General features: G+C 50.1%; 10 protein-coding genes and 2 non-coding genes across 12 annotated transcripts; 8 read left to right on the top strand and 4 right to left on the bottom strand.

The window, feature by feature from the left end:
• Positions 1–216: 216 nt before the first annotated feature.
• PC9H_006535 (uncharacterized protein) lies at positions 217–3137 on the top strand (the record flags this gene model as incomplete). Its single annotated transcript, XM_036776080.1, has 18 exons — positions 217–355; positions 409–595; positions 653–689; positions 742–836; positions 890–927; positions 980–1011; positions 1062–1154; positions 1206–1319; positions 1371–1441; positions 1491–1821; positions 1875–1935; positions 1983–2017; positions 2072–2135; positions 2195–2275; positions 2336–2354; positions 2410–2519; positions 2579–2751; positions 2805–3137. 18 exons carry the CDS (start codon positions 217–219, stop codon positions 3135–3137), a joined length of 2013 nt encoding a protein of 670 aa, XP_036632099.1.
• Positions 3138–3352: 215 nt separating this feature from the next.
• On the top strand, positions 3353–4398 carry NRK1_1 (ribosylnicotinamide kinase; the record flags this gene model as incomplete). The annotated part of the gene is made up of 5 exons (XM_036776079.1): positions 3353–3399; positions 3456–3537; positions 3662–3961; positions 4019–4112; positions 4166–4398. The coding sequence occupies 5 exons, from the start codon at positions 3353–3355 to the stop codon at positions 4396–4398; spliced, it is 756 nt and encodes a 251-aa protein (XP_036632098.1).
• A 146-nt stretch (positions 4399–4544) lies between these two features.
• PC9H_006533 lies at positions 4545–4626 on the bottom strand. The gene has a single exon. It is a non-coding gene; the product is annotated as a tRNA-Pro (tRNA).
• An 8-nt stretch (positions 4627–4634) lies between these two features.
• On the bottom strand, positions 4635–4717 carry PC9H_006532. The gene has a single exon. It is a non-coding gene; the product is annotated as a tRNA-Pro (tRNA).
• A 133-nt stretch (positions 4718–4850) lies between these two features.
• RPT4 (26S proteasome subunit rpt4) lies at positions 4851–6489 on the top strand (the record flags this gene model as incomplete). Its single annotated transcript, XM_036776078.1, has 9 exons — positions 4851–4925; positions 4977–5019; positions 5078–5197; positions 5251–5486; positions 5539–5874; positions 5930–6151; positions 6215–6291; positions 6340–6407; positions 6464–6489. The coding sequence occupies 9 exons, from the start codon at positions 4851–4853 to the stop codon at positions 6487–6489; spliced, it is 1203 nt and encodes a 400-aa protein (XP_036632097.1).
• Positions 6490–6736: 247 nt separating this feature from the next.
• SEC1 (vacuolar sorting protein VPS33/slp1) lies at positions 6737–9658 on the top strand (the record flags this gene model as incomplete). The annotated part of the gene is made up of 13 exons (XM_036776077.1): positions 6737–6767; positions 6825–6953; positions 7020–7262; positions 7314–7717; positions 7774–7913; positions 7961–8125; positions 8189–8264; positions 8322–8405; positions 8462–8550; positions 8609–8765; positions 8822–8926; positions 8985–9258; positions 9315–9658. 13 exons carry the CDS (start codon positions 6737–6739, stop codon positions 9656–9658), a joined length of 2241 nt encoding a protein of 746 aa, XP_036632096.1.
• Positions 9659–11023: 1365 nt separating this feature from the next.
• ROM2 (RHO1 GDP-GTP exchange protein 2) lies at positions 11024–15821 on the top strand (the record flags this gene model as incomplete). Its single annotated transcript, XM_036776076.1, has 12 exons — positions 11024–11789; positions 11840–12579; positions 12649–12921; positions 12996–13139; positions 13198–13491; positions 13555–13824; positions 13880–14035; positions 14093–14462; positions 14518–14667; positions 14717–15205; positions 15270–15353; positions 15406–15821. 12 exons carry the CDS (start codon positions 11024–11026, stop codon positions 15819–15821), a joined length of 4152 nt encoding a protein of 1383 aa, XP_036632095.1.
• Positions 15822–16320: 499 nt separating this feature from the next.
• Positions 16321–17632, top strand: PC9H_006528 (uncharacterized protein; the record flags this gene model as incomplete). The annotated part of the gene is made up of 5 exons (XM_036776075.1): positions 16321–17030; positions 17088–17115; positions 17176–17465; positions 17515–17576; positions 17628–17632. The coding sequence occupies 5 exons, from the start codon at positions 16321–16323 to the stop codon at positions 17630–17632; spliced, it is 1095 nt and encodes a 364-aa protein (XP_036632094.1).
• Positions 17633–18113: 481 nt separating this feature from the next.
• On the bottom strand, positions 18114–18929 carry PC9H_006527 (uncharacterized protein; the record flags this gene model as incomplete). The annotated part of the gene is made up of 3 exons (XM_036776074.1): positions 18114–18424; positions 18485–18558; positions 18625–18929. The coding sequence occupies 3 exons, from the start codon at positions 18927–18929 to the stop codon at positions 18114–18116; spliced, it is 690 nt and encodes a 229-aa protein (XP_036632093.1).
• Positions 18930–19153: 224 nt separating this feature from the next.
• PC9H_006526 (uncharacterized protein) lies at positions 19154–20088 on the top strand (the record flags this gene model as incomplete). The annotated part of the gene is made up of 3 exons (XM_036776073.1): positions 19154–19434; positions 19494–19615; positions 19721–20088. The coding sequence occupies 3 exons, from the start codon at positions 19154–19156 to the stop codon at positions 20086–20088; spliced, it is 771 nt and encodes a 256-aa protein (XP_036632092.1).
• Positions 20089–20357: 269 nt separating this feature from the next.
• On the bottom strand, positions 20358–22110 carry URA9 (Dihydroorotate dehydrogenase (quinone), mitochondrial; the record flags this gene model as incomplete). The annotated part of the gene is made up of 6 exons (XM_036776072.1): positions 20358–20845; positions 20894–21126; positions 21174–21484; positions 21541–21599; positions 21648–21720; positions 21775–22110. The coding sequence occupies 6 exons, from the start codon at positions 22108–22110 to the stop codon at positions 20358–20360; spliced, it is 1500 nt and encodes a 499-aa protein (XP_036632091.1).
• A 134-nt stretch (positions 22111–22244) lies between these two features.
• Positions 22245–23699, top strand: RFC4 (replication factor C subunit 4; the record flags this gene model as incomplete). The annotated part of the gene is made up of 9 exons (XM_036776071.1): positions 22245–22306; positions 22359–22470; positions 22519–22625; positions 22673–22774; positions 22824–23019; positions 23078–23370; positions 23432–23465; positions 23521–23607; positions 23670–23699. 9 exons carry the CDS (start codon positions 22245–22247, stop codon positions 23697–23699), a joined length of 1023 nt encoding a protein of 340 aa, XP_036632090.1.
• Positions 23700–24092: the final 393 nt, after the last annotated feature.

Genomic DNA, 24092 nt, shown 5'->3' with positions numbered 1-24092 from the left:
AGGTGTCCAGGGCGGCTTGACTCGAACACAGCGCCTACTCTCGGCGCAGTCGCCAATTGTCCAGGGACTCGAAAGGATACCATCGGCAGTCGCTCTCCTTTCTAATTGTGCACCAGGATTTAAAAGGCGGTTACCTCGACCACGACCAGTAACGACCTCTGACGACCGCGATATACCCTTTCCTCGATACCCCTCAGTTTACGTTGAACGACCATCATGCGACTTTACACGGCGGTGTCGATATCCACATATTTCCTATTAGCCAGATGTCAATCCGACGACACTCCGCCAAGCCGATTTCCTCATATTTATCCTGGAAAGCCCAAGGGCGACTTCAGCCCAGCGTACCAAAGCTGTATGTTCGCCTTGAAGCGGTATTTCGGTGACAGTTTTCTAACGCTACCATAGATTATGAAGTAACGGATCCACTTCCCAACATTACTTTTGATGTTGGGCGTATGTTTGCGGGGAATCTCCCTGTACAACGCGCTGGTCATCCTAACGACACATTCTTCTTCTGGGCGTTTGAGAAGCAGAATGGCTCCTTGACCGCCAACGCGAGCACCGATCCTTGGGGTATTTGGCTCAATGGCGGGTAGGAAGAGGAACAACTTGAGAGAAACCATCATACTGAATCCTTATGTACTTCTAGACCTGGGTCCTCCAGTATGTATGGCGCTCTCTTCGAAGTGAGTCTTGTGTGATGTTGATCCAACTGAAGCTGACCAGCTATGTGCGTAGAATGGACCTATCCGCATCAATTCCGACTACACCATCTCTCAAAACAACTTCAGCTGGAATAAAGTTGCCGATTATATCTGGATAGATCAACCAGTGTTCGTGTCATTGATCGCTGATCTTGCGTACACTCACATTTAGTGCTCTGTAGTGGCATCGGTTTCTCAACGGCCGACACAACTGGATACAGTACGTGCACTTCATGAAACTCGAATTACTTGTCTGACCTAAGCGTGTATAGTTGATAGTGAAGAAACAATGGCAAAAGACTTCGTGAGTCTCAAGCAGACTTTGTTGTATAAACCATGCAAACCAGGTTACAGTTCGGCTTCTTATCCAACCTCGTCAAAGTGTTCCCTAGTCTTGCGACAAGACCTCTCCATCTCACAGGCGAAAGTTATGCTGGCACATTTATAGTGAGGCCCTCTGATTTTCCTTCCGGAGTGACCCCATCTAACATAATTCAGCCATATATCCTCAAAGAGTACTTCAGCTTGGCTAATCCTCCTGTTACCATCGCGGCTATTGCCATTGGTGACGGCTCAATTGCGACTGAGCAAGTCTTTGAGCTACTGCCCGCAGTGAGTTCCATCCTACACTCAAGTCCATGCCTTGATCTAAACTCCCGTCAGTTGACCGTCATCGAGACATATCCTCAAATCATCGGATATGACACCGAAGTATTCGAGTACTTCAAAGAACAGTACGATATCCCCCTTTGGGATGCAACAACTTATTAACTATTATCCCAGATCACATCTTTGTGGCTACGATCTCAATCTCACGTACCCTCAGAATGGCACATTCCCTCCCATTCCCGTCGTCCAGCCTATTCAACGCACCATTCCATTCCTGCAGAGCACGAGGTTCCACTCCGACCAAGTGATGCAGGCGAAACGCGACATTCCATCAAGGCGTTCCATCATGTCCTCCAAGCGAGCCTTGAAGGATGAGATCCAGAGACGCTACGACGAAGATGGAGTCAATGTAGGAACAAGTATCCAGAAGCGAGACCGCGAGATGAAAAGGATGGCGTGGAAGAGGGATCTTACTGGGCGGGCTAACGGCACGATTGATCCCTGGGTATGTTCCTCCTCTCTACCAAGGGTCTCCGACAGATACTGACGAGGTTCAAGTATGGCTGCTTCTTGTTCGACGAATTCATGGATTACGCAAAGAACTTCACGTTCCCCTGGAGTGCGTACCGCCCATAAATTTCTCTAATTTACTGACATCTTTCGCAGGCGAGAATGACGATCCAAATGACATCGGTTTTGGTGTAGGTCACTTTGTTTGTGTATCTGGCTCTCAGCTTTTGACGAGATGATCACAGATTTACGACGTTCCTGACGCTCTATCCCCCGCTGCGCGGAGAGACGCATCTGTATTCCTTAACGGTATGTAACTAATTGATACTATTTGCGGAGGCTTTGACCTAATGCAAATATGTTTTCAGACAAGCGTACGCGAGCTGCCCTTCATGCCCCAACGACTTTCGACTGGGTATTGACCTTCCCATTTCCCTTCGGAGAGCTCAGTGCGTACCTCCATTCTTTCTCCTACACGTATGCATGCTGATGGCGCTATATTACATCAGCTTTCGACCCCAGCCCTGAGTAAGTGTTCGCATTGAGACAATCTGAGAACGTGGATGCTGACCCATAATGTCAGGCCCATGGTTTTCCTTACCGACCTTGCTACGAATGCAACGGCAAAGAACGTTTCGGTTATTCTATTCTCGGGTAATGATGATGTCTTAGTCTCTCATCTGGGCACAGAAAGCAAGTCTTTCATACATCGTCGTCGTCCCTCTGAACATGCATTAATCTTCCTTTCGTAGTTACGATTCAAAACACGACATTTGGAGGCATACAGGGCTTTACACGCAAGCCTTCTACGCCATGGCATGACGACAGCGGAAACTTCGCAGGTATCATTCGCCAGGAACGTGGATGGACGTATGTTTTGTTCGATGGTGCAGGGCATATGGTTCCCATCAAGAAACCCCAAGCGGTATGTTTTGACTATTTTGCAATCCTTCAATCGATCTAATCATCGTTGTAAAGGCGTTCACGTTTGTACGGGAGTTCGTCTTCGGGAACAATCAGACAGGGCTTGTAGAGTCATCATCGTCGGTGGTGGGCGGCGAGGACCCAGCTCTAGCAGCGGATGTCCTACCCGGCCAAAAGGAAATTTACGTGGGCAAAGTGACAACCAGTTCAACCTTCGTCTTCCCTTCAGCCACTATCGCCGCATGGGACAGTTTCATGGCTGCGCAGACATCGCCGCCGGCTTTGAAAGCTACAGCAAATAATAACGCTGCGCAAACGTCGAGGATACCGCTGAGCTTGGGAGTTTGGGCGGGATTTGCGTCTCTTGGGCTTTTATTCGTTTTGTAGAATCTGGGTTCCTGGTGGTGGATATAGGTGTTGAGCACCTGGAGATACCTGGAGATATGTACGACTTTAAGGATTTGTTCGCATTATTTGTATTGTTAGGCCTGTAATATTTACGCTCCCGCAAGCGGATGACATGATGATTGATGGAAAGATATCTGAGCCGCGCGTGTTCGAGTCAGTCCGCCTTTAGATAGTCCCCACCGTTACCGCTAAGAATGAGCGAAGAATCAATCCCCACAAGGGTCGTCGCAATTGGTGTAGGGTTCGTCGCTCCACATCGCTGATACTCATAATGTGACATGTTATCAACTTTGACAGGGGAGCGACATCTTCTGGAAAAACGATATTGGCGAAGCATCTCAGAAACTGTCTACACAACAGTGTCATAATTCACCAGGATGTAAATACCCAGTATCTGCCGCTGATTCTCTTGAGTTTAATGCCTTGATCTTAGGACTTCGTACCAGTGCGCTGCCACACCTTTATCCTTGTGCACCCAACCTCATTTGAACTCGGTCGCGTAGCCTGCCGAGAAACTCCCCGTCGATCCAGAATATGGTTTCGCTGATTGGGACGATGCTCCAGGTGCCATCGACTGGGACCGCATGACGACCTTCCTGTCCGATCTGAAAAGGACGGGAGTCCTTCCGGATGACCACGAGTCCTTTGATTCGTTGAACACAACGGCGAATGTATCTGTCGATGACGAGATCATCGCTGGATGGAAGACGCGCAGCGAAAAGCTTGCTTTAGAACATCTGGAAAAGCATGGCGAAAAGCTTGTATGGGCGATAATCGATGGCTTTCTGCTGTACTGGGACAAAGTGAAGCCCGTTCACACGATGCGTTTCTTTTCACAATGCTGATCTGCAGCTATACAGCGTATTGTATCTGAGCTTGATGTTCGAGTGTTCCTTCGAGTCCCAGAAGACGTCGCCAAGAAAAGACGCGAAGCTCGAGCGTACAATACACCTGGTTAGTACATCTATATCCTTTTGGTTTAGTCGCGATACTCATAAAAGATACAGAAGGTGAGGTTTGGAAAGACCCCCCGCATTACTGGGAGAAAATAGTCTGGCCTGCCTATCTGCGTGCACACAAAGGCCTATTCGAAGGTGAAGACGTTGTAGCTGGAAACTTGAGCGGCCAGGTGGAAGATTTGATATTGTTCGAGAGTACAAAGGTGGAGATGAAGGACATGGTCGAGGCTGTTATGAAGAAAGTAGTAGATGCCTCAGCTCAAGCAGCACCAGAGACATAGAATTACTAGTTCGATCGCTGTACTGTGACTGAAGGAGCCCCTGATCTGAGTCCCCTGACTCCTGACCACAGTCCCCTGCGTCGCGCGCACCATCGTACATTGGCAAAAATGTGGTTATCGTATTGGCCAACAAAAACAAATGCTGAGGGCCTGACCGGGAATTGAACCCGGGACCTCCTCGAAACGGACAAGCCCTAACAAGGAATCATACTACTAGACCATCAGGCCAATGAGCGGGGCCTGACCGGGAATTGAACCCGGGACCTCCTCGATAATGGTGGAACCCTAACAAGGAATCATACTACTAGACCATCAGGCCGCGGTGGTCAACCTTCCCTAGGCGGCGGTACGAGGGGGTGATGTCCTTTTAGGCAAGTCACACTTTCCACTTTGGACTGTCACGCACGCGCATTGAAGGTGACGCGTTCTGCTAACGAACTTCATACTCGGATATGGACACCCAACCCTCTACATCGTCGGGCGAGATGGATCAACGACGGAAGGACGCTCTGAAGGCTTACCGTGCGGTATGTTGTGCTCGTCTTTGCCCGCAGTATTCTAATTTCCTTGTGCAACAGAAAATGAAAGACCATGAAACCAATAGCGAGGGGTTGAAGAACCGTTAGTTGTGTTGTAGATTCATGGAATGTGAAGGGGGGCTAATTCATCTGGATGACAGTCAGGTTCTCCCTCAAAGATCTGGAGAGGGCGTACAGCAAGACGGAGGATGATATAAAGGCCGTTCAGTCGGTCGGCCAGATTATTGGCGAAGTCATGAAGCAACTAGACGACGAGCGGTGTACGTTCCAGTTGACACTTGCTACAAGGTCGTATTCTCATCAAACTCCACAGTTATCGTCAAAGCGTCGTCAGGACCGCGCTATGTTGTGTCATACAGACCGACTCTTCCTGTGGCGAAGCTCAAGGCTGGGACACGAGTGTCGCTAGATATGACAACACTAACTGTCATGCGGATATTGCCTCGCGAAGTTGACCCATTGGTATATAAGATGAGCTTGGAGGATCCCGGAGGAGCTTCGTTTGCTGGTATAGGTGGACTTGGGGAACAAGTGCGGGAGTTGCGTGAGGTACGTATGTTCTCGTCCCATGTGCTAATATTGTCTTACGTCTGTGCTTCAGATCATCGAACTACCTCTTCTCAACCCAGAACTCTTCCAACGCGTGGGGATCAAACCACCAAAGGGTGTCCTACTCTATGGGCCACCAGGAACAGGGAAGACACTGCTCGCGCGTGCCGTCGCTGCCACACTCCAAACCAATTTCCTCAAAGTCGTCTCCTCAGCAATCGTCGACAAGTATATCGGCGAAAGTGCTCGTGTTGTCAGAGAGATGTTTGGATACGCTAGGGATCACGAGCCGTGTGTTATATTCATGGATGAAATCGACGCCATCGGCGGACGACGGTTCTCGGAGGGTACCAGTGCTGATCGCGAGATTCAGAGAACGCTGATGGAGGTATGGCATTTGGATCATGCTTGTCTTCGCGATTCTGAGTTTAGGTCCTGGTTAGCTTCTGAACCAAATGGATGGCTTCGACTCACTCGGACAAACGAAGCTCATCATGGCTACAAATCGACCAGATACCCTTGACCCTGCATTACTTCGTCCTGGACGACTGGACCGCAAAATCGAGGTTCCTCTACCAAACGAGCAGGCGCGACTGGAGATCCTGAAGATCCACGCCAAACCTGTCAACAAGAGCGGTGACATTGACTACGAAGCTATCGTCAAGGTGTGTTATTTGTATTTGTCTAGTGTCATTGAGATCCTGTAATTTCCTTACACAAACCCTTAGCTGTCCGATGGTTTCAACGGTGCCGACCTACGGAATGTGATCACCGAGGCTGGAATGTTCGCCATCCGTGACGATAGGTAAACAACTACCAGTTGCGATGTTTTCGTGCTAACTCCGCGCTCCAGGGAATATGTGACCCAGGAAGATCTCACAAAGGCGGCAAGGAAAGTCAGCGACGCGAAGAAACATGAAAGTAAGTCTCATCTCACTTACTGTCTCTCGAAACCAATGTAGCTGACATTTGTGTAGCGAAAATGGAATACTCTATGAAGTAGTACATTCGATATTTCTCTCTCTCGTTTCTATTCCTTGCTGTGATGTCCGTAACGTCTTTACTTCTACCATAATAACAAACTGGACATGTCCTTGGTTGAAGCATTGATCAGAGCCTACATGCTGGAAGTAGATTAGATTGCTTACCTCATCATGATATCGTGCTGTACAGCAACGGCGCGACGACTTCAGCCTTAGCTCAAGTCGGTACCATCTCCTTCTCCTTCATCACACCACCCATAGGAAGCGATGTCTTCCTTGAGTACCATAGTCAAGAATAGTACGCACATGCATGCGGCACGCATGGGTGCAGTTGTGCTAATGCGCGGATCTCTAGAGTTCCTCGAGGCTATACGATCAGTTAATCCACCCGGGCGATGGAAAATACTTGTTGTCGATGAGCACTCCCAGAAGCTCCTTGGCTCGGTGCTGAAGCAATTTGACATATTGCAAGAGAATGTCACGCGTATGTGTGTTGGATCATTGCATTGAACCACTTTGAGAAACCAATGATGATCCCCTGGGCATACAGTCATTGAATCCATAACGAACTACCGAGACCCGCAGCCCGACTTCGAAGCCATGTATCTGCTCATGCCGACATCACATAACGTCAATCGTATCATTCGCGATTTCTCGGACGGCCGCAAGCAGTATGCAGCAGCGCATCTGTTCTTTGTCGACGGGTTGGAAGAACAGCTGTTCCAACGACTAACGGCGTCAGCAGCGGAACCCCACCTACAGGCACTGAAGGAGTTGTTCATCAATATCTGGGGTGTGTGCTTCGCGTCGTGATTCCCCGTAGCACCCATTCACTTCATGACAGCGCTGGAGGCGCAAGTATTCTCACTCCAATCACCTGCTCTTTTCTTCAACATGTTTAGCCCGCCGCGGAACGACGCCGCCTTCGCAGTTGCGAAGGCCAGATTAGAAGAGGAGCTCCTGTTTACCAGTAAAACCATTTTAAATCTATGCGTCACACTCAACGAATTTCCATTCATTCGATACTACTTCCCTTCACATCATCCACCGCTTGGCCCACTGAAACCGAATGCTACTATCAGCCCCCCGCCACCACCTGAGGGCAGCGGTCGCTGGCGTACGAATCTAGCACGAGGAGCAGAGGCAAGAACGTATGAAGCAACCGAAACCGAATACCTATCAAAGGTCTTGGCATTCCTAGTGCAGCGAAATCTAGAGGAGCACAAGAAGGCGAATCCTGATTTTGGGGTAGGCTTGTCTCGGCTTACGCTAGCTAACTGTCTTACGCATTACACCCTTCGTAGAAAGCAGATGCCTCACGACCACGGGGAACTCTGATCATAACTGATAGATCAATGGATATGTTGGCACCATTCATCCATGAGTTTACGTATCAGGCCATGGCGAATGATTTGTTGCCTATTGAAGATGGAACCAAATACACGTTAGTATCGCGTAACCTTTAGCGTTCAATGGCTAAATGGTTTACAGTTATAAATTCCAGTCATCGCTAGGCGCATATGAAGACAAGACAGCGACTCTTTCGGATGCTGATAATGTCTGGACTGAAGTCAGGCATATGCATATGCGAGAAGCCATCGACAAGTTGATGGCCGACTTCAATAAATTCCTAGAGGACAATGCAGGGTTTAAAGGGTAAGTGGTCCCCGCTCTGCCCAGCGTTAAGCCTACCCACATTATTTGGATTGGCTTGTTTAGGGAAGGCGCAGCAAGTCTGAATGACATGAAGGACATGCTCGCAAGTCTCCCGCAATATCAAGAACAACGGGAAAAGGTGATCAACATTCAGCTGTGTCGAACGCCTCCATTCTAACGCTATGGCTTTCTTCAGTTCTCACTGCATCTGAATATGGCCCAAGAATGTATGGCGATCTTCGAACGGGATAAACTTCCACTTGTTGCCAACGTCGAGCAAGTGTGTATCACGTTTCGCTGCCTTGCCCATTTCGAGAAAACTGATGCTGTATGTAGAATTGTTCTACGGGTCTAACTGCAGAAGGCAAGACACCCAAGTCCTTGGTGGAGGAGATGGTTCCTTTGTTGGATAGTCGGGAGATTATGTGAGTGACAGAATCCACACCGCTCATTTGCTTTAACGAATGGGTTGGATCTGAACAGAAACTTGAATAAAGTGCGGATTGTCGCGTTATATATCCAGTTCCGCGAAGGTGTGCCGGATGAAGATCGCCGGCGGTTATATCAACATGCTCGCTTGAGCCTTGCGGAGCAAGACGCTGTCAATGCTTTACTTTTGATGGGTGTCCGTATAAGTCGAGTAAGTGTTTGGTAACGTTCATACCTGGCGGCTCGCTCAACCCTGCCATCTCATAGGGGCCAGGGGACAAAGATATCAAGAGGAAAATCAAACAAAAGTCAAGCAAGGAGGAAGAATACGAACTCTCACGGTATAAGCCTCTCCTTCGGGCTGTCCTCGAGGTACGAATGTATCGCTTGTCGTTTCTTGCGTCACTGACGCCTATCGATGATCGTGTAGGAGCATGTTACCAGCAAGCTTGATACCTCATTATTCCCATATGTCAAGGATACACCTTCTGCCGCTCCACCGGTAGCGCAGCGCGCCGCCCCATCAGCTGCGACATCATTACGCAGCCAGAAACCCGCCTGGCATAAAGCTCCCAGACCAGGCACTACAGCCAATGAGACCATCCGACAGCGAATCATCGTCTTTGTCGCTGGGGGTATGACATATTCTGAGACGCGAGAAGCTTATCAACTCTCCACATCCTTAAACAAGGACATTTATATTGGTGAGATAGTTCTCTCTCTGCGCGTCATGTCTATTTATCGGCTATCGGTTATTTAGGCTCAACACACACGTTGACGCCCAAGCACTTCGTTGATGATCTTAAGGTACTCGATCTAGGCGGAGTGGGATCCAGGGCGCTGCCGAATGGTCTGAAGGAAGCTGGTTCTGGCGTCCCACGTTCCTTCCAAGAATACTATGATGAGCGTTACTTTACCCAGGACGCGCCTCGCCCTACTAGACAAGCGGCACCCGTTCCGATTGGAAACTCACGACTGGGTGCGCAGGATACCCTCAAGCCGAGTAAAATATCGCCGACAAACTCGTATCAAGGCTCGACCCATTCAATGACACCGAGTGTCAAGGAAGACAAGAAGAAGAAGAAGGGGTTATTCAGGTTCTAGTTTGCGGTGGTGGACGTGCGGTATCGGACCATCCCATCGGTGTGTAACCAATATAGTAAGCTTATTCGACAGCATAATGGACAATCATTTTGGAATGGATCCCAACGAACTTTGTGTCATCTCGCGTCAAGGAGTATATAGTATACTTGCTCAAGTGGGAGCATGGTTGATATCTACTCCGCCTGTGGATGATTCCTGGGTTCTTCCGAGGGTCAGTCAGATGCGTTCCTTCTCGTAGTTTCTTACGCGTTTCGGAGGCGGTGAGTCTGACAGAAGTGTCCCTCTACCTCCAATTACTCACCTCGCCGATGACAGATGATCGTACATTGACAGAAGTAATCGCTTCGACAATTCAGCCATCCACCATCCAGCAATGCTAGCGTCAAGCTTCAACAGCAATCAACGCCTCCATCAACCTGAGCATTACGTTGATGATCGGCGTCCTCGTCGACTTAAGTGACTGTCGTGCCGCGAGTATCATCGCAGTGATCATCTGTGAGTTCTCGGGTTCCCACTGTGTAATTAATATACTAACATCGGACTATTAGCACTGCGGCGTGCGCACTTTATCATCTCCGGTCTAGCAACGTGATTGGTAGAAGCAACGAGGTTGGGCTACTCGGCGACGATGGGATAGAAAGAACATATACGCGGGCCGTGTTCCGCTTAAGAGACTAAGAGAGGTAGGGACTCTAGATTCACCAGCGTGTTCCTTATGATACTACGCTGGTGCTCACTGTTTCAGGACCATGGGCTTCCACCCAAACGAGATTCGGCCGTTCTATGGCGTTTTCGGGTTCTCCGCACCACTGGTCGGGGATTGATGCGCGGTGCATAACTGGGTTTGTTCCCGCATGGTTACTCGCGGAACTCCCATGAGACAAGCAAATATAGGTTCAGTTTGTCGCAGGATTGTAATTCCCTTGAAGGTTCCCCCAATATTTGATGACTGGATAGCAGAGTTCCATGTCAGACTATCAGTTGCTCCCCTGAAATCCAGGAGGCGTGACGAATGGATTTATGATGTGCAGTCTGGGTGTCATCAGATGTACCGGTATTTTGATTCTCGGAAGTTCTGGATTCTGAAATGAAGGCGAGGTCACTGCCTGCGACGGTGCGCGCACTGTCTGAGAATTTATCAAAGGCAATGAAAGCACAATAAAATTTCGGAATGAAAGAAGAATTTAGTGGCTGTCGGCTTGGCGCGTGTTGTGGTGGTGCGGCAGAACAGATCAGAGTCCCTTCGCTGCATACCGCTTACACGCTCCTTGCTCTCTAACCATCACCTCCTCGTACCTGCCCCCACGCTCCCGCCCCCGGGCTCCTTGATTTTGCTCTGGCTCATCCACAACCAAGCCAGAGATCATGGACAAGCCACTGGGCCCTCGCCAACAACCAGACAAACGAAATGCAGCCTATGAATCGATCTTCGGTCGCCCTAGTGCCTCGCACCACCATCTGCAGCCGCCTTCTAGCTTCTCTCAGGCTTATAGTACCCCTCCGCTGCTGGGCCAGCATTTACCTTATCAGCAACCGTACCAGGCACAGGTCGACAGGAGGGCATCCTTTACCCCTTCTTTGGTGCCCTCGCCACAGATTCCAGTTCTTTCCAACCAACAATTGCCCACGAATCCAAATTTCAGGCAGTCTTACTATCCACCATCCCAACCTCAAGCCCAGCTTCCCCAGGGACTGCCTTCAAGCCCATATCCGGCTCACCACCATCACCACCATCACCATTCACCCCCGCCCAATCTTGTTGCTCCCCATTCCGACCACCATGGCCGTGCAAACTCTGTGGCAAGCACCAGTCACTCTTCGAACATTGGAATAATACAGCCACCGCCAGAGGAACCCGTTCAAACGCAAAACGGCCTTACCCCAGCTCAAGTTTATCGCGCCCAAGTTTCTCTGAATAGCCCCAACGATTCTCAAGGAGACTGGAGCCGCTTCCGAAATCCTTCAGAGCGCCAGCCTGCGCCTTCATATCAGGATCCGCCTCGCATTGGTGTCGATCTCGACCCAGATGATGGGAAGCTAGGGATTGATTTTGGACAAGGCAGCAATTCCAGTGAGCAGAGCACGGATGATGGGAGCAGTGAGCTACCGTGGGCAGTCCAGGAGCGTACTTGTAAGCAAGATCTCTTCTGGCTTATATCTCTCACCTGGACGTCATGTTAGCATCACCACCGTCCTCTAAGGTGCCCCTTAGCCCGCGATTTTCCATTGATTCAGACCACTCGTCTCGACACCCTCTCCAAGTTCAAACCAATATGCCATCTGACTCGGCCGTCCTCAGCGCGAAGACATCTCCTACTTCGTCGACCACAGCTGATTACACTTCAATACTATCCTCTTCGGCATATGTCACGGGAAGACGTTCCTCGGATTCTGCGCGTACAATGCCCAGACTGATGGGACCGCGGCGGGAGCGCGGGCCACAGGATCGCTCAATGTCAATGTCCGCAGCTTCGCTACGACCTACGTCTACTTCTCGCCCGCCTATACCAAATCATCAGGGCCGTGACTCTCCTACATCAATACGACTTCCCGTCCGCAAGACCCCAATAGTCTATCCTGCTCTTCTTTCATGCGTGGCCGAAGCCTTTCGCGAACGCATATTAGTTGGGGATCGAGTGAAGGACGGATTGACGTATAAGAACTCCTTTGATGGGCGCGAAGCTGTCGACAAAATCGCGTACATCATCAAAACGACGGATCGAAATCTTGCTTTACTTCTTGGCCGATCCCTTGACGCGCAGAAATTCTTTCACGACGTAACGTATGACCATAGACTAAGGGATAGTTCGAACGAATTGTATCAATTTCAGACGAGGGTGCGGAGTCCGTTCACAAGCGGAGAGCTAGAGAATGGGGCAGAACAGGGAAGCGGGGATGAAAAGAACGCCAAACCTCCAGAGGTAATATCTACAAGTCTTGGTCTTATCCCATATACCTAACGACTACTAACTTGCCGCGTCTCTTTCCAGGATGACTCTGGTTCCCCCTCACCTGCAGGCTCTTCTACGCCTCAGATTCAGCAACAACAAGACGGTGCCTTGCCCTCGGTTGATGAGATTACTGCCCTGCCCACTGGAGTCTTCACACTTCTGACTGATTGTTATTCCCCAACGTGCTCAAGAGACCGACTCTGCTATAGTATTGCATGTCCAAGGCGTCTTGAGCAGCAAGCAAGATTGAATATGAAACCGCAGCCCGGATTGTCGAAACAGATCAGCAGAGAAAGTTTGGGTGATGTTCCGGTAATTGAGCCTACGTTTCACCTCCTGGCATGGGCAACTTGCTGACAAGTCCTTCTGCGTGATAATGTATTTAGGATGCCGGGACACTCTGGATTCATTCGGTGCCGCCGGAAATCGTGAACAGCGTCTCCGACACGGAAAAGAAACGGCAAGAAGCCATCAACGAGGTCATCTACACTGAACGTGACTTCGTACGCGACCTGGAGTATCTTCGAGATGTGAGATATTGGTCCCCGGTTTGGTATAGCCCCTCGTGTTCTGATGTATTCCTTGTAGGTCTGGATAAATCAGCTGAAGGATTCGGATATCATCGCGGCCGAACGACGAACTGACTTCTTAGAGCAAGTGTTTTGGAATATCCACGATATCATCGCCGTCAACACTCGCCTGCGAGATGCTCTCAACAAACGGCAGAAGTCGTATGCAGTAGTAGAACGTATAGGTGATATACTACTGGATGCCGTCCCGCACTTTGGGCCGTTCGTGTCATACGGTGCGCATCAGTTATATGGCAAGTACGAGTTTGAAAAGGAGAAGAACTCGAATCCCGCTTTTGCTCAGTTTGTTGAGGTACGTTCGATATGGCTTTGCAAAATCCACCCATGTATTGTGTCCATCTGACACTTTGTGCAGATGACTGAGCGCTTACCGGAATCGCGTAAACTCGAGCTCAACGCGTATCTAACCAAGCCTACGACCCGTCTTGCTCGATATCCGTTGCTGCTCCAAGCCGTGTTGAAACATACGCCAGAGGATAGCCCGGACAAGATCATCCTCCCGAAGGTCATTGCGTTGGTGAAAGAGTTCTTGGGTAAGGTGAACGCGGAGTCCGGGAAGACCGAGAACCGGTTCAACCTTCTTCAGCTCGAGCAACAGCTCTTCTTTAGGCCTGGCGAAGAAGTGGTGCGTTCTCAGCGCTGTGATTTGATTTCTAACGCTGAGCATTGTTGCCAACTAGGATTTGCGGCTCAAAGAGGAAGGAAGGCAGTTAATATACAAGAATCCACTTAATAAACGCGATGGCGAAATCCAGGTGTACCTCTTCGATCACGCCCTTCTGTTTGCCAAGGCTGTGAAGACGAAACAACATGAACAGTACAAGGTGTACAGACGCGTGAGTGGTAGTCTGCTAATCGATGACGTCCACGGCGCTGACAACAGTGTATTCAAGCCTATACCACTGGAATTACTTCTCATCTCAGCTCCTGAAGATGCTGCTAATGCAACCGTACGCTCGCAGAACCACCGAAACCGCGGGCTTGTTAAGCGCGCCTCTTTCAACGGCAAAGTCAGCCCCAATGTACCAGCCGCGAAGTCGGAGTCCAAAGGCTCTCATTGGATCACGTTCATGCATCTGGGGCGCAAGTACTATCATCTGACGCTGTGGGCGACCTCGGCGATGGGTCAACGCAAGTGGCTGGAGAATATATATAAGCAACAGCAAGTGATGCGTGAACGAAGCATGATATTCGATACAGTGACTCTTAGCGAGGGCTTCTTCTCCGGGCCGACGAACAAAGTCAATTGTGCAGCTCCGTTTAGTAAGTGTCTACGTCTATCTTGGAGGATAATAACTTAATCCATGATGGCATGTAGACGGTGGCCGTTGCGTAGTGTACGGTACAGATGATGGGGTGTATATATCCGACTTGATGGTCAACAGAGAACCAGTGAAGGTTCTTGGACTGTTGGAAGTAGCTCAAGTCGACGTTCTAGAGGACTATCAACTTCTGATCGTTCTTTCAGGTGAGTTATCATTTCGCTTAGCTTACCACTAACATTGACGTCCCTGCAGAGCGTCAAGTGATCACGTTCCCTCTGGATGCTCTGGACCCCAACGACCCAGTTGCTGGATTGAAACGTGCGAAGCGTATCTCGTCCCATACTTCCTTCTTCAAGGCGGGATACTGCTTGGGCAAAGTTCTTGTCTGCATAGTCAAATCCAGTCAACTTTCCAGCACCTTCAAAACCTTGGAACCTATTGATCAGAACATTCGGGGTCGCAGCAAGCCGACGTTTCGAAAGCTGCTTCAAGGTGGCAATGATACGCTTAAGATGTTTAAAGAGTTTTATATACCTGTCGAATCGACGTCCATCCATTACCTCAAGACGAAGATGTGCGTCGGATGTTCGAGGGGCTTCGAGATCGTAGATCTTGAAAGTCTGGACACGCAAGGGTTGCTTGACCCTCAAGACGAATCTTTGGATTTCGTGCGGAAGAAAGAGAACCTACGCCCAATGGCTATTTACAGAATTGGCAACGAGTTCCTCCTTTGCTACGACGGTAAGTATCAATCGCGTTTTCAGGGGCGGTCCCAAATCAATGACCATTTTTTGCTGTGCTTCAGAGTTTGCATTCTATGTCAACAAGAACGGACGGCGATCACGGAAAGATTTCATGGTTTACTGGGAAGGACTGCCGTCAGGCTTTGGTGCGTGTATTGCCATTGACTTTTGGGTGGCAGTTCATTGACACCCCCCCAGCCCTCCACGAACCTTATGTTCTCGCCTTCGAACCTTCTTTCGTCGAGATTCGACACATTGAGACAGGTCTCCTTTCTCAAGTCATCCAGGGAAACAACCTCCGCCTCCTGTTTGCTGATACGCCTCCGTCCGTCTCCAATAACCACCACTACGCAAGCTCTGTTGAGTATGGCTACAACCCCTACGCCGCTTCCACCAACTCCTATGGCAGCCGTCAATCTGCCTATAACGCCTATGGTGTTCCTCCGCAACAGATGCCATACCCGAATCTGAATCAATATCCTCGACCTCCTCAGGGAGTAGGGAGAGATGAGATCCTCATTGTATCCGACGATCGTGTACTAGCTTTGCGACCGGCAGCTGGTCTGCACCGGTTCATGGGCGATAACTTGTCACAAGTATCCATTCCACGTTGAGCAGCTGCTTTGTGTAACCGTTTGCTATTATCTTATTGCTGCGATGTACTACAAATGTCTTCATTAATTGTTATAATAGGTTAACGACTACAATCCTGCGGTTCTGAGTACTCGTATCCGGTGTGCACAATGATGGCCGTCAATCATCAACCAGGGGGTACCCGCAATGGTTAGTTTGCATCAACGTGCAGGACAGCGAGGCGCTCAAGGCCATTCTCCGCAGTGGTTTCCCCCGGCAGACTACTTACAGGAGCCTCTTGCCACCAACAATCGCTCTTCAAATGATTCCGTCCCCATCGTGATACAGCATGACTCTTGCTGTCATCGATCATCTAACCACCAGTCAATTGCCAGCCTAGTGTCTCGCAATCCAGGGGCTTCCCGGAGGCACCCCTGGAGTTGATATTTCCAGGGTGTGCAACAGGAGGCATGCAGCTGGATATCGCCGACAGCTTAAATACCCCGAGTGCTGGTGGCTGGCCCCAGTGAACACGACGCTATGTTGTCCTCCGCGCTGTCACCCTCCGCGCTCCTTATCCCCCATGGGTTGACAATCCTCGCATTGACGATCACACACCCCGCGTACCGCAAGCTCGTCTTTGCGCAAATACTGGCATTCGTTGCCTACAACCTTCATACTGCGCCAACTGTATCACCCAGTACGGATTGGCCCCTGGCGTTCTCCTTAACCGCCCTCGTCTTCGCCGGATCAGATTTCCTCCTTTTGACGAAGTCCTACGCAGATTTGCATAGGAGAGGTCAGGTCGGAAATATCGAGGAACAACCGACTTTGGCGCGAATCAAGTGGGCGATGAGTCTACTGACGAATCAACGAATGATTGGGTGGACAGTAGAGCCGGCCAGGGTCCTACCTTCCCCGCCACAACTTGCCGCCAGCGGTTCTAGGCTGTACTTCGTTGGAGAGCAGACTTTCAAGTTGATGCTAGAACTCTTGATCGTGAATATTCTGGGCATAGGCTTCGCTATGACGCCGGCGCTGTCACCAGAAGGACCATCATTGACATCCTGCGCATGGTTCTGGCGCTCTGTGCACGTCGCCAATGTTATTTCTTTAACAAGATATGCCATTTCAGCAGGTCACAGAGCATTGTCGTTGTTGCTAATCGCATCCGGCTTGGAAGACCCTGCTGAATTTCGTCCGCTTTGTGGTCGCTGGCAAGATGCGTACACCTTGCGTAGATTCTGGGGGTGAGTGAACTCTAAGCCCTCAGTTTCCAAACATGTCCTATACTTATATCTCTTCAGGCGCACTTGGCATCAAGTCTTGCGTAGGGTATGCCTATTTCTAGCGATTGTATAAATAACCCATCCATCATTGATCACGGCTTTATAGACATTGACTTCGCATGGCCGCTTCGTAGCACTCGAGGTTCTGAAGCTCGAACCCGGTTCAAAAGCATCCACGTACACACAACTCTACGTCGCTTTCATCTTATCCGGCGTTATCCATTTCTGGGCAGACGTCATCCCTCTGGGTCGGTGGAATGCGGGGACCATGAAGTTCTTCGTCCTCCAGGCGATAGCCATCCATTGCGAAGACATACTCATAGCTTGGGCGACCAAGGTGGGGCTTCGTCCGTCGAGGCTTTTGAGGTTCTTGGGGTATATTCTAGTGTGGCAATGGTTCGCCTGGTGTCTGCCAAATTGGCTCGACGCGCTCATCAAGGCAAAGGTCTTCGGCGCCGGTCCGCAAATTCCAATTATTCAGACCGTTACTTCTCTCGCCAGGCGTACGTTTGATTTCATCCAATCACTTTCGTTCTGTATTTCTCAGTTTTTGTATAGGGTAAACCATAACCGCACCATCAGCAGTGATGTGTCGCGCGTGTATCACCTTTCCATCTCTTCTCCCGGATATCAATTCTCACAATTTACGTTCTGACTTCATTTCTGTAGTTTATCAACATCTAAGCCTCGGATATTCCCACTGCTTTTTATTCGCTCTGCGGTATCTACACTTCAGTTGCTGTAGCTGTCACGACCAAATGAACCCGTGCGTAGTACAATGTTGATGTAGGTGATTGAGTTCAAGTGCTACGGTATACACGATAATAACAACCCCACGCGTGCTTAGAACAGGCGTGTATAATTAAGGACATTCCACAGTAAGGCTATGGAATTTTGCAATTAGTCTGACCGGTTGCCTACTCCAATTAATAGGCCCTTGGGCCCACTCAGATGTCCCCTCCGGACTACTTCCATCCCAGATTCCCAATTGAATTCGCATCGGCGACGTAGGGTAATTGATACGGCCATCAATTCTCGAATCCTCTACAAATGGCGGATTGCCAGCTTACGGATCAATGCTGTATTCGATGCATTAAATAACGTACGCGGCGTGAGTGTACGGACGGCTCGGCCATCCACACTCCATATAATCCTACGGGGGTTCCAATCAATTGAATACGCGTGCCGCTCGCCTATAGTCTGCTGGCCGCTGCGAGATCTCGGGATGTCCTCGACTGAACTTAGCTTGCCGTAAGCAGGAGGCGCGTTGGCTGTTGGAGGTGCGAAGACGTTGGTTTGCCACTGCTTCGGGTCGCCTGGCAATAGCTCGATGTCTATTTCGTGATGATCGTTGGCTTGAAGGAGTAGGCGTCAGCTTATTTGTCAGTGTCGTCGAGAAAGGGCGAGGCACATACATATGAAAATGGCGGCCACGACGGCTCCGCCTGCTCCTACAGGCGCGCTCAAGTCGAAAGTCACTTTACCGTAGCTATAGCGTTTGACCCCGAGTGAGTCATACAGCTCTCCCAGACGTCCAAGTCAAAAGTATGCGTACCTAAGAAGAAAGGACGAATTCGCGGTTGCTCCAGAACCAAGTTGGTCATTAACGCCATTATGAGTTGTAACCTTTTTGGCTGGTCTCTTGAGATATAGCTCCAGGCCATTAGCGGTTGTAGAGTAGGAATCGGCCGGCGATATCATAGTAATTAGCGTATTCCCGCCATTGGAGACCTCCGAATTAGAGAACGTTGTGTGCAACGGTCGGCAGCCCTGAGTTGCTTGCCGGGGTCGAAGTTGATTAGGGTGGGCGCAAGCGAAGGATACGAGGAGTGTAAGATAAAGAGCGGATTTGAAGAACATTATTTGAGATTTATGGGTATACCTGTGGAACTGTGACGAAGCGAAAGATGAGACGAAACTGACATGAAGAACGTTCAAGGAAGTAAGCCCATTAGCGCCCGTGCATCATGTGACCAATCCAGCCCGAGCCCGCTCTGTAACCGGAGTTTGTCACAGCCGAGCTGCTGATTCCTCCGCTATATTTATGAGGCTTGAAAGTGAGTTTCGCCCCTAACAAGCTTACCATGTCCCCCGCTGCCCTCCTCGCAACTCAGGCCATCGTTACGCCCCCTCCTACCCCAAAACCGTCGACTTCTCCCATACCATGGGCACCCAGACGAGTCGCCGACCCTCCCAGGCGCACCAAGTTCTCCTTCGATTCGATGGACGATGCTTTGACAGCGTTCGCTGACGGGGAATTCGTGGTGGTGATGGACGACGAGGACAGAGAGAATGAAGGGGACCTTATTATCGCTGCAGCGCACTGTACGACTGAGAAAATGGCCTGGATGATCAAGCACACAAGGTCACTTGTCTTGTTATTTGTTTCTGCAGGCTCGCTCACCCTCTGGTCCCCGTTTGCAGCGGTTTCATCTGCGTGGCCTTGACCGGGGATCGGCTACGAGAACTCGAAATCCCGATGATGGTGGCCGACAACCAAGATCCGCACAAGACGGCGTATACGGTGACTGTGGATTACAAGCACGGTGAGAGTCTAGCCTCGTTTACATGTATACACGTCGCTGACATATCTGGAATCCCGCGGCCGCTACCTCTCGTTAACTTGCTTCGCTTACCCTGCGTCGCACCAGGAACGACCACTGGTATCTCCGCGCACGATCGTAGTCTCACCGCGCGGTCACTTGCATCCCCCAACTCACTTGCATCGGACTTCTCACGCCCAGGTCACCTAGTCCCCCTACGTGCTCGAGATGGCGGCGTACTCGCGCGTACCGGCCATACGGAATCGTCTGTCGACCTATGCCGACTTACTGACCTTCCACCCGTCGGCTTGTTATGTGAGATGGTAAACGACGACGCGGAGGGCACGATGGCCCGAAGGGACGATTGCCGAGCGTTCGCCGATCAGTGGGGTATAAAGATGATCAGCGTACAGATGATTGTCGAGCGGCGGAAGCAGTTAGAACAGGATTGTGGAAGGGCTTATGCGAATCTGTAACACTTATTTGTATTTGGATGTTGTCACTAATAGGACTGCTCGTCACTCAAGCATAGCACTTTCAGGGTAGATGTACTCAATACCTAGGCAACCAAGGTCATCGAGTGAGTAGCTCCAGGAAGTAATTACCTAGTGGGACACAACGGTGCATGGGCTTCGACTCGTATTCATGGTAATCGGTGATGTCGAGATACATAGGCCTACCCATCACACACGAAGGGATTCTTGTACGAGCTCCTGGAGGAGTCAGACCCTTCAAGGTTTTCTACCTAAACAGCGACTGGTACTTCAACTTGACCGATGATCTCTTCGCTCTTTGCTTGTGCACCGAACTTCTCTCCAAGTTGATCTAGTAGCTTCTTCAGTTCTTCAGCTTCGGCTACCAATTGTCCAACGGACGCGCTTTTGGGCTCGGTGCTGTCGGACGCAACGGGCGGTGGAGGTGGCTTGTGGCTCAGTGTCTGGACGGCTTGTTGAACCACCTGCTCCCATGTTTGTCCCTCCTTGGCAAGTTCCTCAACTAATTGGTCCTTGATTCTTCTGCAACTACCAACGCCATCGTAACCGAAGCCAGTGTAGACTTGAACTAGCGAGGCGCCTGCCTTCGCGTATTCGAGAGCGTCGGAGCCAGTGGAGATACCACCGCATCCGATGATGGGGATGGTTGCTGGTAAATTCGCTCGGAGTGTTTTAAGTGCAGCCAACGTGAGTGGCTTCAGGGGTGCTCCGGACAAGCCCCCCGTTTCCAATGCATTCGCTGCTGAGGGGATTAGAAATAAGTTATAACGCGAACGAGATCACACACCAGAATGAAGGTGGGAGGGTCGTTTTATTGTCGTGTTGCTCACTATGACACCGTCGATGTCGCTGTTTCGAATGACTTCGGCCATTTCGGTTAACTGAAGCTCATCTAGATCAGGCGCAATCTTGAGCAAGATGCGTGGACGCTGGGAGACAATGTTGGCTGTGGCAACTTCGTCCCGGGCCTTCGTAACTCGAGAGAGCAGCTGCTCTAACGATTGACGATCCTGAAGACCCCTACCCGAAATGATTAAGACTTCGAACAACGACGAGGAGTAACCAACCGTAAACCAGGCGTGTTTGGACTCGAAACATTGACTACGAGGGCATCTGAGTAGGGACCAAACGTACGGACGCCAGCTACGAAGTCGTCAACAGAGTCAACAGGCGAGTCTTTATTCTTGCCCAAGTTCACTGCGAGCACTGCGCCCCTTTTGAGCGAGGCGGACGTTTCTGTTTCTGGCGCTAAGAAGGCGGGGATACGAGCACGTAGTCTAGATAGGACAGACGCATGTCCCTGGGAGGGGAAGCCATAGCGGTTGATGAGTGCTGAGTCTTCCGACAAGTGGAATACCCGCGGCCGCGGGTTACCGGGCTACGACAGCCGTAAGCTTCGAGCTTCCACCTACAAGATGTGAGTCAATAGCGCACCTGAGGCTTTGGTGTGACGCTGCCAATTTCTACCCAACTAAACCCAAGACCAAGAAGGCCTGGTCATGGTTCGCATGGTATCCCAGAAACAGAATGGTGCATCTCACCGTCGATAGCTTCGCCGTCCTTGTCAAACCCGGCGGCCAGACCAACTGGATTGGATATTTCTTTCCCCCAGAGCTGCATGAAGATTTATGAGAAATCCCGAACACTGCCACCGTATTGACAACTCACTTGAAACTTGAGCCTGTCATCGTCGGCGACAACATCTCGAGGACCAAGGCCGCTTCTCAGGACTTTGACGGCAAGTTTATGTCCTGTTTCGGCATCGAAAGCGTATCGGAGTAGAGGCGTGAAGAAATATCTGTGGATGGCCGACCGTGAATCCAAGTAGTAGACTACGAAAAGGCCCGTAGAGACAACTAGTGCTGATGCATAGAGTCCAGTTCGAATCGGATTGCTCGAGGACGAGTTGAAGGCCGGACTTGAGGCATATCGTCTCGGAAGAGAGTGTACTGTGCTCCTGAATCGAGGGAGACTTCTTTGGCCCGTAAGGCGGAGCGATGCCATTTGGCGTCGGGAGCAAGTTAGCGCCCATGCGTTTGTGGACGCTCTATTTGTCGTTCTTTGTCTCAGAGGGCACTGAAACGCGGTCTGTCACGAGAGTCACAATTGCGTGACGACGCGTCTTTCACTCATCCACTATGGCCTCCAGCTCGGCGAAGGGGAAAGCGGCAGTTAAGGAAATTCCGTATGAACTTCCATGGTATGCTCAATCTTTCATCACACCCATACCTACTCCAACATATACTGTTTAGGGTAGAGAAATATCGACCGCAGATTTTGGACGATGTTGTAGGAAACACGGAAACTGTAGAACGGCTCAAAGTGATTGCGAAGGACGGAAATTGTCCCCATATCATAATATCTGTGTGATATCTTTCATATCTCAGCAAGCGTGATCTCATTTCACGGCAGGGTCTACCAGGTATCGGGAAGACGACGAGTATACATTGCCTGGCGCATCAACTACTTGGCGACGCATACAAAGAGGGTGTATTGGAGTTGAACGCTTCAGACGAACGGTATGTAACCCTGAACAACATAATGCGCCTCACTGAGCCCAAGTTAGAGGTATAGATGTTGTCCGCAATAAAATCAAAGCATTTGCCCAGAAGAAGGTGACCCTACCGCCAGGCCGCCATAAAATCATTATACTAGATGAAGCAGATAGGTGTGCTTCGAGCATTGAAATACTCACTCTCGACTTACGCTTCGGGCAGCATGACATCAGGAGCCCAGCAAGCTCTCCGAAGAACGATGGAGATATACTCCAACACAACGCGCTTCTGTCTAGCATGCAATATGAGCAACAAAATCATCGAACCGATACAGAGTCGTTGCGCTATCCTGCGGTATGCCAAACTTAGAGATCAGGAGATTCTGAAACGGCTGCTCGAAATATGCGAAATGGAGAAGGTCAGCATTCTGCTCGGTACCATAACGGCCTGTTCATGTCTATCATTCCTATCACAAGGTCGAATACAACGATGATGGCTTGACGGCACTCATATTTACATCAGAAGGCGACATGCGGCAAGCTATCAATAATTTACAATCTACCCACTCGGGTTTCGGGTTCATCTCAGCAGACAATGTCTTCAAAGTCTGCGATCAACCGCACCCAATCATCGTCCAGGCAATCATCCGCGCCTGCCTCAAAAGCGATATCAACGGTGCCATGGAGAAGCTCAACGAACTCTGGGACCAGGGCTACAGCGCTGCAGACATCGTGACAACGATATTCCGTGTGGTGAAGACTTTCGACGAGTAAGTGTTCGCATTATATGACATGTCGGCTTGATCTGGACTGATCAATTCGACTTCGTAGAATGCCTGAATATACAAAACTTGAATATATCAAAGTAGGAATTACCGTTCACGCCTCCTAAATTTCTGTCCGACTGACGGCTCTTGTAGGAGATTGGCTTCACCCATATGCGGGTACTCGAAGGCGTAGGCACCATCATCCAGCTGGCCGGTTTGGTCGCCCGTCTCTGTAAAATGGTACGCTCTCCGATCGCATTCGTACGCAGATGATCTATTCCTCATGCGTCCTATTCCCATAGAATATGAACCCCGCCTTGTTCAAATTGTAGCGCTTACAGAGTCGACGGATTTTGGGCATATCTAACTACGAGTATCTGCTTACCCTCACTGTAAATTATCGTGCATTCTTAACCGCGCCGTGCCAGTGAGCCGGACCACCGGATGTTCATTAAGGGAAAGTCCAGTATCTCGACGCGCTACAAACGGTTCTATGATCAGTGTCTCTCAAGAGGCTCGATGTGATCACGTAGGGCGCCAAGTCAAACAAATTTGCCATTTCTATCTGGCTTGTAATCTGTTGAAGGCGCTGAGGTTGCTCTGAGATGTAGCCAGTTGCCGACAGACTTGGTCTAACCGCTTCAGTCACGATTCACGTCTTCGTCTTGCCCCTAGTGCCACTACGTTTCGGTGAGACTGACTCCAGGACAATAGTTTAGACAGTA

This window comes from Pleurotus ostreatus (genome assembly GCF_014466165.1).
Source record: "Pleurotus ostreatus strain PC9 chromosome Unknown scaffold_4, whole genome shotgun sequence".
Taxonomy (NCBI): Eukaryota; Fungi; Basidiomycota; class Agaricomycetes; order Agaricales; family Pleurotaceae; genus Pleurotus; species Pleurotus ostreatus.
Note: the sequence above shows the minus strand (reverse complement) of the source record. Positions and strands in the feature narration are given on the sequence as shown.